Source organism: Heliangelus exortis, chromosome 2 (genome assembly GCF_036169615.1).
Source record: "Heliangelus exortis chromosome 2, bHelExo1.hap1, whole genome shotgun sequence".
Classification (NCBI taxonomy): Eukaryota; Metazoa; Chordata; class Aves; order Apodiformes; family Trochilidae; genus Heliangelus; species Heliangelus exortis.
Window position 1 is genome coordinate 108309202 of NC_092423.1, and position 10560 is coordinate 108319761.

At 39.6% G+C, this 10560-nt stretch overlaps 1 protein-coding gene across 5 annotated transcripts in view; it reads left to right on the forward strand.

Moving 5' to 3' along the window:
- ASXL3 (ASXL transcriptional regulator 3) overlaps positions 1-10027 on the forward strand; it is a 129524-nt gene extending 119497 nt beyond the window's left edge. For all 5 annotated transcript variants that reach the window (XM_071737451.1, XM_071737447.1, XM_071737449.1 and 2 more), the window contains one exon: positions 1351-10027. In XM_071737451.1, coding sequence (XP_071593552.1) covers positions 1351-5031 — 3681 coding nt within the window. In that variant the 3' untranslated portion in view covers positions 5032-10027. The remainder of the gene's footprint in view (positions 1-1350) is intronic.
- Positions 10028-10560: the final 533 nt, after the last annotated feature.

Genomic DNA, 10560 nt, shown 5'->3' on the forward strand with positions numbered 1-10560 from the left:
TAAAATACTTTCAAGTAAATGTTAAAGCCTCACAGTATTAGTATTAGTGTATATGATTTTTTATTTATAAGCCAAAAATTTAACTGCCAGGAAAGTGAAGTATTCCAGCTCTCCAGACCAGCATAGAGTTTTATGGTGATATAAATGGTTATGTATTAAAATACAATCTTTATATTGATTTCCACTGATCTCTTATAGAAACTAAGAAGCCTCCAGGCAGTAAATGGGAATACAGACAAAATGGCATGCAGTTCAAAAGTTAATTTTGGACAATCAGTTCTAGTATATTTTTTTGTGAAAGAAATATTTTGCTCTTGGGTTATCTCACCAGCAAACCCCTGTCCTTGATGATTACAAGTGGAAAAAGAACCCAGTTCTATTAAATCGATCTGCTATATGGATCTCAATTCCCATCATGCCTTATGACTACTTTTTTCTACAAATACTTCCTCATTTTATCCCTTGTTCTTTCAGAGAAGTCACAGCATTAACCACAAAGTCCTATTACTGTGGACAGGTGGTAAACATATATAATTTTTCTTTAAGTGATTTTTGCCACCCTTTGCTTTGAGTGTGTGAGTTATGAAGTGTTGACAGGTTATAATTTTGCTTAAAGTTTTAGGTATTTAAAACTTTAATGTTTGTATTTTTAATGTTTGTAGGTTTGAGGATTTCATTTTTGAAATGCAGTGTATAGTGTAGGACATATCCCAGGGATGTACTAAAGCAAGTCTCTTAAAATCTCAAGTGGTGAAGGGAAAGGAGTATCCGTTGGCAATTCACTTCTTTTATACCACTGCTCTGAAGCGTTTTGTGGTGTAACATGAAAAACAGGCTCAGTGGAGACACAGCTACTTCCTATCTAAAGGCAATATTTGTTGTCTGGTATATAAATGAAAGACAGGCTGTTCCTAATGTCCTAGTCATTGGAGACCAAGGAGCAAAGCACTACATGATTGTTATTTTTTCACACATTTGCAGCAAGTGCTTAGTCGCAGGCTCTTTTCCAGTATTACTTTACTAGGCTTGTTGATCTTCTCAGTTAAGATACAGTTCATATAAAAAAAGATGTGACAAATTGTATCAGATAAGCATCATGTTGTCACCTAGTCCAATCTTTCTTCCTGTCAGAGGGATCGATGTGAGTAGGGTAATATAGGTGTCAGTTATTTATGATGGAGGATGATAAAATACTGAAGTGTATTATCATTATTTTGAAGCATTTTTCTGTCCAGCTGCACTGAACAGTAATTCCCTTTGTTACCTTTCTCTGACCCTTTAAGAGACAGCAGGTGGTTTTAGCAAGTCCATGATCTCATCAAAATCATTGTCTTTTTTTCCCTCCTTTAGATTCAGCTTTCAAAAATTGGACCGCCATTTATCATCAAGAGCCAACCTGTTTCTAAACCAGAACCTCGGGTTTCCCCAAGTACATCGGTCAGCAGTGGGAGAAACACTGGGGCCAGAACACTTGCAGATATCAAAGCAAGAGCTCAGCAAGCAAGAGCCCAAAGAGAAGCTGCAGCTGCAGCAGCCGTGGCAGCAGCTGCGAGCATCGTCTCTGGAGCAATGGGGACCCCATGTGAAGGTGGGAAGACAAGAACACTGGCACACATCAAGGAGCAAACAAAGGCCAAGCTATTTGCAAAGCATCAAGCCAGAGCTCACTTACTCCAGACCAATAAAGAATCAAAGTCACAGTTCAGCTCAAAGGAAAGTACCTCATCTCTGGAGATACCAGGTTCTACTGACACAAAGATAGAAGGTTCTACCGGTGTCATAATAGTTAATCCCAACTGCAGGTCCCCTAGCAACAAGCCTGCTCATCACCGTGAGACTACAGCTTTATTGCAGCAGTCACTTAGCACAGCTACATTACCAGAAACTGCTACTGAGATATCTGTGCACAGTTCTGATGAGAATATACCTATGCCACAATTGTGTGAGAAAATTATTTCATCTACCTCTACTGAAAATAACAGTGTGCCAGTGCTTTATAATAAAAGTTCAGTCTCTGTGTCTGTTTGCAGCACTGCTATGTCTGGAGCGATTAAAGAACTTTCTTTTGCAAGTTCTGTTGATAAATCTTCTGTCTTAATGTCTGTTGACAGTTCAAACACAGCAGTTTCAGCTTGTAATATAAATATGCTGAAAACCATCCAAGGGGCTGATACTCCATGCATAACTGTTGGACCAAAATGTATTGATAACAGTAACGTACCAGTCTCCATAGACAGTACGGTCTTACCAAATGCCATGGATGACAAAAGGTTGCCAATACCAAGTAGCAGTGTGAATAACACAGTCTCCAGTCATTATGCCACTGTGCCAGCTTCATCTCTTGCAAATAACTTGCCAAATCATCTCTCTGGTAGTTCTGTACTGATTCCCCCAGTGGGGACTACCAACAGATTTTCTTCTGATAAGATAGCCATAACTGGGTGTAAGGAGCAAAGCACTGTCTCCGTTCACACTACTGTTAGGTCAGCTTTAAGTTGCAGTGAGGCCCTTGCAGTAGCAGATTCTGTTGCAAGGCCCCCGGTTTCAATGTTTACTGGTAACATGGTGACAATAAGCTCTTACGATAATGCTACTAAATTAAATGCTGATCTCCTAGACAAAAGCTCTGGAGCACGAAACAGAATGGATCACTCGGCTAAACCTCAGCCAGTGAGCTTTGCACAAACTGCCATGAATAGGTCTATACCTTGCAAAGTCATTGTTGACCATACTACAAATCTGAATTCCAGCCTGTCCCTTTCTGCTTCCATTGAAAATGCAGAGAACAGCATTGACCTGCAGAGCAGACCTGTAAGGACAGAAGCTGCCTTACAAAGTATAGCTTGTCCTCAGGTGTCTGTCATAAGCAGGCCTGAAGCGGTCTCTAATGAAAGCCTCGATCACAGTTCCAGCTTTATCACCATTGCAGCAAAGCAAGACAGCAAGAACTTGCAGGCAGGTTGTTCAAGTCTTCGAGAAGTGCCTCTTGCTCCTCAAGATAAATTAATTGAGGTGGTTACTCCCAGCCAAGGTTTTGCTGAGCAACTAAGAGGTCCTTCAGCATTTAAAAATGAAGCAGATGCTGCCTGTGCCAATCAGTATAGCACTAGCAGTAGAATTTGTTGGCATGATGAAGAGGCTATGAGTACAGACCAGCCAGTGGTCAGCCATCTTAACTCTGGTAAGCATAAGGAATACGCAGAGCAAAACTGCTTAAAAAATGTCAAAACCGAACCTTCCAGTTACCCACAAATGTCAGAGCTGCAATCCAGGAGTCTTCTACCGAGCATTGCCGTTCCTGTTAAATCGGAAACTAATGAGTCTGACAAGTGCTTCAGGATGGACACCGAGGATTTCACAGGACCTGAAATGGCTGCCCAGCCTGTAGAACTAGCCACAAGTGCACAGCCACCGCAGACCTCCAAGGCATCCATTGCAGACTCCATGGAAGACTCCCTGTCCCTGACAACAGAAACCCTAAAGAGAGTTACCAGTGCCGGCAGCTCTAGCTGTCGATTGTCGTCAGTGGAGGCCAACAACCCTTTAGTGACACAGCTACTGCAAGGCAATCTGCCTTTAGAGAAAGTGCTGCCGCAGCCCAGATCAGGAGCCAAACTAGAAATTAACAGGCTTCCCTTGCCTTTGCAAACTACCTCAGTATGTAAAACAGCAGTGTCCGAGAGAAATATTGTTGACCATCCTTCCAACTCTCCTAATCCAGATGGTAAAGGATTTACAACAGGCAGCATAGCCCCACTACAAATCAGAAAGCGTGAAAACCATCCAAAAAAGAGGATGGCCAGGACTGTAGGGGAACATGCTCAAATTAAAAGCGAGCCTGGGAAGGTGTCAATGGACACAGATGTTAAAGTGGCTCCTTGTGTAATTAGTTCCAGCATGAATCAGCTAGGGCATGGTCAGCCATTTAAGCAGGAGTGGCTGAACAAACATGCCATTCAGAGCCGAATTGCTCACAGCCCTGAGATCAAGCAGCAGAAGAGGCCGTTGCCTTCATGCAGTTTCCAGCAGAGCTTATTTCACATTGATAAAAATGGCAGCTTTCATGGAGAAGCTAGTACCTCACATAGACAGCATTTTTACCAAATGTCCATGGCTGCAAGAGGCCCCATTCCTACGGCAGCTTTGTTGCAAACTACTTCAAAAGGCCCACCTGGCTGCAACTCATTTGCTTTTAGCAGACACCTGGAACACAAGGGCTTGGGAGATGTGAATATTTCTACAGCAGCTCACCAGCTGAGGCTAGGAAGTGTGTTTTCCCCTAATATTCAAATTAAGGAAGGTGATGACATTGCCAGTGCCTCTCAAACTCTGCAGAGTAAAACATTAGTGCATCCCCCTCCTCCCCCTCCGCCCTTGCCGCCTCCTCCCCCTCCTCACCCAAATGCCGAGGTCCCCTCTGATCAAAAACAACCGACAGTTACTATGGAAACCACTAAAAGACTTAGTTGGCCTCAGCCAGCAAGCATCTGTAGCAATATAAAATCTGAACCTATTTCTTTTGAGGAAGGTTTAAGCAGCAGCTGCGAACTGGGCATGAAGCAAGCTTCCTATGATCAGAACGAAGTGAAAGAACAGTTGAAAGCGTTTGCGTTTAAAAATGCAGATTTCTCTTCCTATATACTCTCTGAGCCACAGAAGCCTTTTACCCAACTTGCTGCTCAGAAAATACAGACGCAGCACCCACAGCAGCAGCAGCAGCAGCAGCAGCAGCTCTGTGGTAATTACCCAACAATACACTTTGGTAGCACAAGCTTCAAAAGGGCAGCGTCTGCGATTGAGAAATCGATTGGGATTTTAGGAAGTGGCTCAAACACTGCCACGGGCCTGTCTAACCAGAACGCGCAGATCCCGGTTCAGAAATTTGCTGACAGTAGCAATGCTGATGAACTGGAACTGAAATGCTCTTGCAGGCTGAAAGCCATGATCGTCTGCAAAGGCTGCGGAGCCTTCTGTCACGATGACTGCATAGGGCCTTCCAAACTGTGTGTAGCTTGTCTGGTTGTACGGTAGGAACTGAATGAAAGATGCAGTATCCCTTATCAGCGTGGGAGAGCAGGACAAAGGAATGGAGAAATTGGAACAGTTTAGGCCACTAATGGTTTGCAACTAGTTGATCGATTTATTTTAATTTTTTTTTTTTTTTTTTTCTATTTTTCCCTCCCACGTGGTGCTTTCAGAATTTAGTTATTCCTGCCTGAGTGCCATTTTCTGGGAAGAAGAGGAGACCTGTAGAAGTAGTTTTTTTTTAAAAAGGCAGCCTTGTTACTGAACCTTCTATCAGTGCTCTTGCTGTGCTAAAAAAAAAAAAAAAAAAGCAAAAAAAAAAAAAGCACTAATGCATGTCATTCGTAGCTTCTATTTATTTGCACAAAGTGTAGCACGTTTTCCTCCACTTTTTGATCGTTGATGCAAGCTGCAGGTTAAATCAGTGGAAGAATAACTCTGCAAGAAGTGGAGTAACTATGCAGAATGAATAACACTGAGAAGCAACTGTTTTGAGTGGGGTAGAAAAAAGGTGCAGAGTGTCAGCCATCATAGATGCTAAGTCAGATTGCAGTTTTTCTGCTGGTAGAATTGTTTTCTTCAATTGACTTGACTATCTAGGGCTTAAATATAGTGACTTCACTTAGCCAAAAAAAAAAAATTATTGTTAGAGGTGCTTCCCTACATGCCCTCCAGGGACTGTGGAAGTCATATCTTACTCATCATCTCTTGTCGATTCCTTAAGAGAAAGATTTGTATATGTGATGGGTTACTGGGACCAACACTGGAATCACTTGGGTTCAGCAGAGTGCAGAAAGTAACTTCTGTACTGGGGATTAAAAACTTGTTTTCTCTTCCTGTTTCCCACTCAGATATTCTTTATTTGTATTTGTCTCTCTAATCTGCGCACTTGATTTGTCAGTCTGAGAGTCAGACTTATGTAAAAGCTTCTGGATGTTTTAGCTTTTACATGCCCTAGAAATGAGATATTCTTATGATGAATGAATAAGGCAAGATTCTAATTGCTTATTGGTTGAATATTAAATTACCGGTTGTTTTTTTCCTCTTATGTGAGTTACTCAGCATCTCAGAGTTTTGCCATTTAAAGTAATTCATAGAATTACACTGACTTTTATTTTCTCAAATGAATTCAGGCAGACCCCTTAAGTTCAGAAATGTGTAAGCAAAAAGGAATTTTTAAAAGGGATACTGCATCTTTAAAGTAACCTTCAGTATTTAGTCAGTACTGTATTGACTTTTAGGACTATAGCTGCATTCCAGATGCACTAGCCACCATAACAGCAGAGAAGAAAACCAATAATTGTGGGGCCCTATTCACCTGAAAGGAAAATATTATAAAGGGGTAAAGCACATACAGTCGCTGGGGAGATTAAAATACCTTGGTTTTTTTACCCCCACTTCAAGAAAACAAAATGTGCAGTGCAAGTCATCCATCTGCTAATATGTGGTTGGGTCTGCCCAATTGTCAGCATCAGAGAGAAATGTTATATTTACCATTACAGTAGAACCTCACTAATCCAAAGACCTAGCAGTCTGTTCATGAAAACTGATTTTCCTTCAACAATTTTTGGAGAGCAGTGTAGTGAGAATGCGTGAGATGTGGTACTACTTGGATCTTGTGATGCGTTTAATGTTGCATTCTGAAGTATTAATGAGAATGATATAACTACATTTAGGAAATAAAAAAGTATCCTACATTTTACGCTCTACTTTTTTTAATATGATACTTGTTTGCATACTTATTCATAAACTGTAACCAGTCTCCATGACATAGGTGCATATTAGTGAGGATCTACTGAATGGAGGAGCCGCATCTACTTTCTTGTTGGACCATTTTCACAAACTTGATAAATGCCATTTATTGTCTTAAAAGTGAGCTGGAATATCTACAACATACATTCCTGTCATAGGAAGCTCTATGGTGCACCTTGATGTTCTCTTATATTGTAATTAGCAACATATCAATATTTTTGACACTGTGTGGTACAAAGACCATTTATAGTAACACTAAAAAAATTGTTGCTGATACAATAATATATTTTTTCTATACAAAAGTGCTCCTTAATATGATGTGAGTTAAGAAATGGCTTCTCAGCACTTTCAGGTCTTCTGGTAGGAAAGTAAGCCAGACAAGCAAAAACCTAAAAGTAACCACATGAAAATTAGCATACAGTGCTACTCCAGCTGCTGGCAAAACAGTGACTGGAAAATACTCATGAATAAGCATGAGTGTAGTCAGTTAACGCATATGAAATTCATATTTGAGGAGCCTTTGTATCAGAATTGTGTTGCATTGTATTTATACTTGGTAGAGGTAGGATACTGCTATTTAAAATAAGGAGAGCAACCAGTCTTGGACTTGTAATAACCTATGTTTATATAAGCCTGCTGGGAATCCTCATTTCTAGCTCAGGTTTTCCTGTCCACAGCACACAACTCAGTATTTGTTTGTTCTTGCATCTTGAAGTACTTGTATTGACTGACATAATACAGAAATAAATTCCAGCCACCAAATATTTTTATTTTGTTCAAAAGGTGAGAATGTGACTACTTTGGTAGGCAACTCATTCATGTAATTTTTGTATCAGGATTGCAACTTGCATGTGTGAGGTCATGATAAAATATTATTTTAAATGGTATTAGACTGGATGGTGCTATGTTATATTACACAACCGACCAAACTCTTCCATAGTGCAGTTCTACTTGTTTCGTTCTTGACTCACTGGAGTTGCACCAGGAATAAATTTGACTGATTAGTTAGCAAGAGTCACAAAGAGTTGTTGCAGATATAGTTTATATACCTGTAATAGGGTATTAAATTCCTCAAAAGCAGCTGTGGTGATCTAGGACCTTACAGAACCCTCGTGTGACTGAAAAATGTACTTGCATTCTGGTATCACATAAATGCTTGGGGGAGAGTGACCCTTGGTCTTCAATAAGAACACAATCATGTTTGGAGATTATTTTTCAATTGCTTCTTTTTTTATTTAGTTGTCCAGGTTTCAGACCCAATGTCATTGTGTTTTTTTAATGACCATTCAATTGGCACCATTGGGTGGTAATAGTTTATGCACTGAAAAGTGGTGAAATAATTGCATTAAGAACACACTGCTCTATGTTTGCGTGTACCTACGTGTGTGTCCCAATGTCCAGCATGTAAAATTTACCTCTTTATTTTATTTTTTTTAAAATCTCCATAATTGTTCCCCCATTCCTACCCCTGGAGCAGCACTTTTGGGTGTGAGGGAGAAACACTCTTTTTCTTTCCTCCCTTTTTATGGTTTGAATTGCATACCTGTGAGATATGCAAATAACGTTAGGGCATTTGCAGTGTGTGTGTTTGTGTGTTCCTGTTCTGAAATAGTTTTCCAGGCAGAAATTCCCTTTGAAATAATGTTTTTAAAAAATAATTAAGAAATGGTGAACTGGATGCTCCCTGTTTGCGTTTTATTTATCTGCTGAGGTCTAGTACATGAAATGGCATTTAAAAGACAAAAATCAAGGTTGAGCCATAAAGGAAAAGGTATATTCTCTGTTCTATAGGCTTTCTTCTTGAGGGTGGTGCATGTTGTCAGGGTAAGCTACAGAACGTGCAGATGGTTTTTCAGGGCCCTGCAATTCCTTGCACAGTTTTTAAGCTGGTGCATATGGTGCTTTATAATGCAATTTCTGAAGTAAAATTACCTTATGCTGCACCCCCTTCCCCTTAAAAACACACGCACAATTTCAGAATCGTTATTGTAGCCTCTGGTTTAGCAGTTTCTCCAAGGTGTGGTGAAGTACCAGGACAAACACTCAAGATGAGCTGAGAAGTGTCACCAAAAAGGGATCATTTTAGCTGACACACGTGAACGGCCCTGCTCTGAACACTGAATGACTTCTGCAGTCTCCTGGCAGCGGCGCAGCGGTTCCCCTTCCGTGGCTCTGCAGAACGCTGCGGGGGAAAGCAACAAAAATTATTCAGTGGATTTATCATGGACCTGTGTAGCTAAATGTTTCTGAATCTATGAAATCCTGTTGTCTTCGGTCATCATGCTTTGTCACTGTAAAACCAACAGACAGAAAAAGAAAAAAAAAAGAAAAAAAAAAAAAGAAAGCATTTTTTTAGTCTAATTTAAGGAGCTGCTTCTTTTATAGCACATAATATTTCGCTTTGTACTATATTTGATAGTTAAAGAATAATTTAGTCCGTAGAATAACTTTGTTGTATTTGTACTGTTCATGAATGTTAAAAGAAAAGTGCTTTACTTTGTTGCCATAATTCTCTTGTATCGCTGTAAAGTATTTTTTTCTGCTTTACGGAAACATAATTCGATTCATGTTTTCAGCACAGGGTTTTTTGTGTGTCTGGTTTTTTTTATATATATATTTTTCAGTATTCTGAATGTTTACATATGTTCAACATTAGCCATTCTTTGCCTTTATAGGGCAATATAACTCCTACAGTATAACAGCAATGTGAAATCCAGTCATACATAACATGCATGAGAAATACAGATTTACTGGGGAGATCCCTAACGTGCATAGGTATTTTTTCTATCCACATTCAGTGAAGTAAATACCCTCCTTCATTCCTCTACCAAAGAAAATATTCCCATGGGACAAGCTTGGAAAGTGGTTCTCTGAATCTTCAGAAGGGGGTGTAGTTGGTTTCAGTCGCATTGCTAGTTTAATGCTGTTATGCTTCTCTTTATTACCCCAAGGAACGTGACTGGGTGAAACAAAGCATTTTAGCAATTTTTTTGTTTCGAGACAGTGTTTTGTTTAGAATTCAGGGATCATGCTTTCTTTAATGGTGCTGTTTGTTTAAATTTTTTTTAAGAAAACAACATTTTGTTGCCTACAGAAGTGACCATTCACAAAAACATAATTTAAATAAAATAATTTGTCTTCATAACTTCTCTCTTTTCCCTTTCCTTTTCCCTTTCCCCGTCCCTTGAGAATAACAACTTGGGCTTCAATATTAAAATATTCTGGAAAAAAATAAAGAGATAAAATAATATTTGTCACTTGTTTATTTATTTTATGTTCAGTGCCTTGGGCAGGAGATCGTCCGTGTGCACATCCATTGTATGCACGGGTTGGTGAAATAGAAATGTGAGAGAAAAATCAGTCCTTTGTAAGGGATTTTTAAATGACAGTTGTGTAAGACATAGTCTGAATTACTTCTTGTGTAACTTAAGTATTAACCATCTTAAAATAAAACTAGGTGTTATATATTAAGTTGCTGCAAGTAGAATAGTTTGTGGATGAAAGGGATTATATCTTTTTGGGTAGTTATTGCCAAGTGCCAAGTGTGTTTTGTTATTTTACCTCCATCTACAACCCCCTCCAGAGCACTCTCAAAAACTCATGTCCAGGCATACACCTCCTCCATTTCTTACCCCCTCCTAGCAGAAGAATTTAGGAGTCCATAGTACATGAAAGGCTACCAGTCTCAGTTATGTTCCTCAAACCAGTTATCCTTTGAATCCCTCCTGAAGTGGAAATTCAGTAGCCATTACATTAAATATAAATTTAAGAAACCATTTTCAG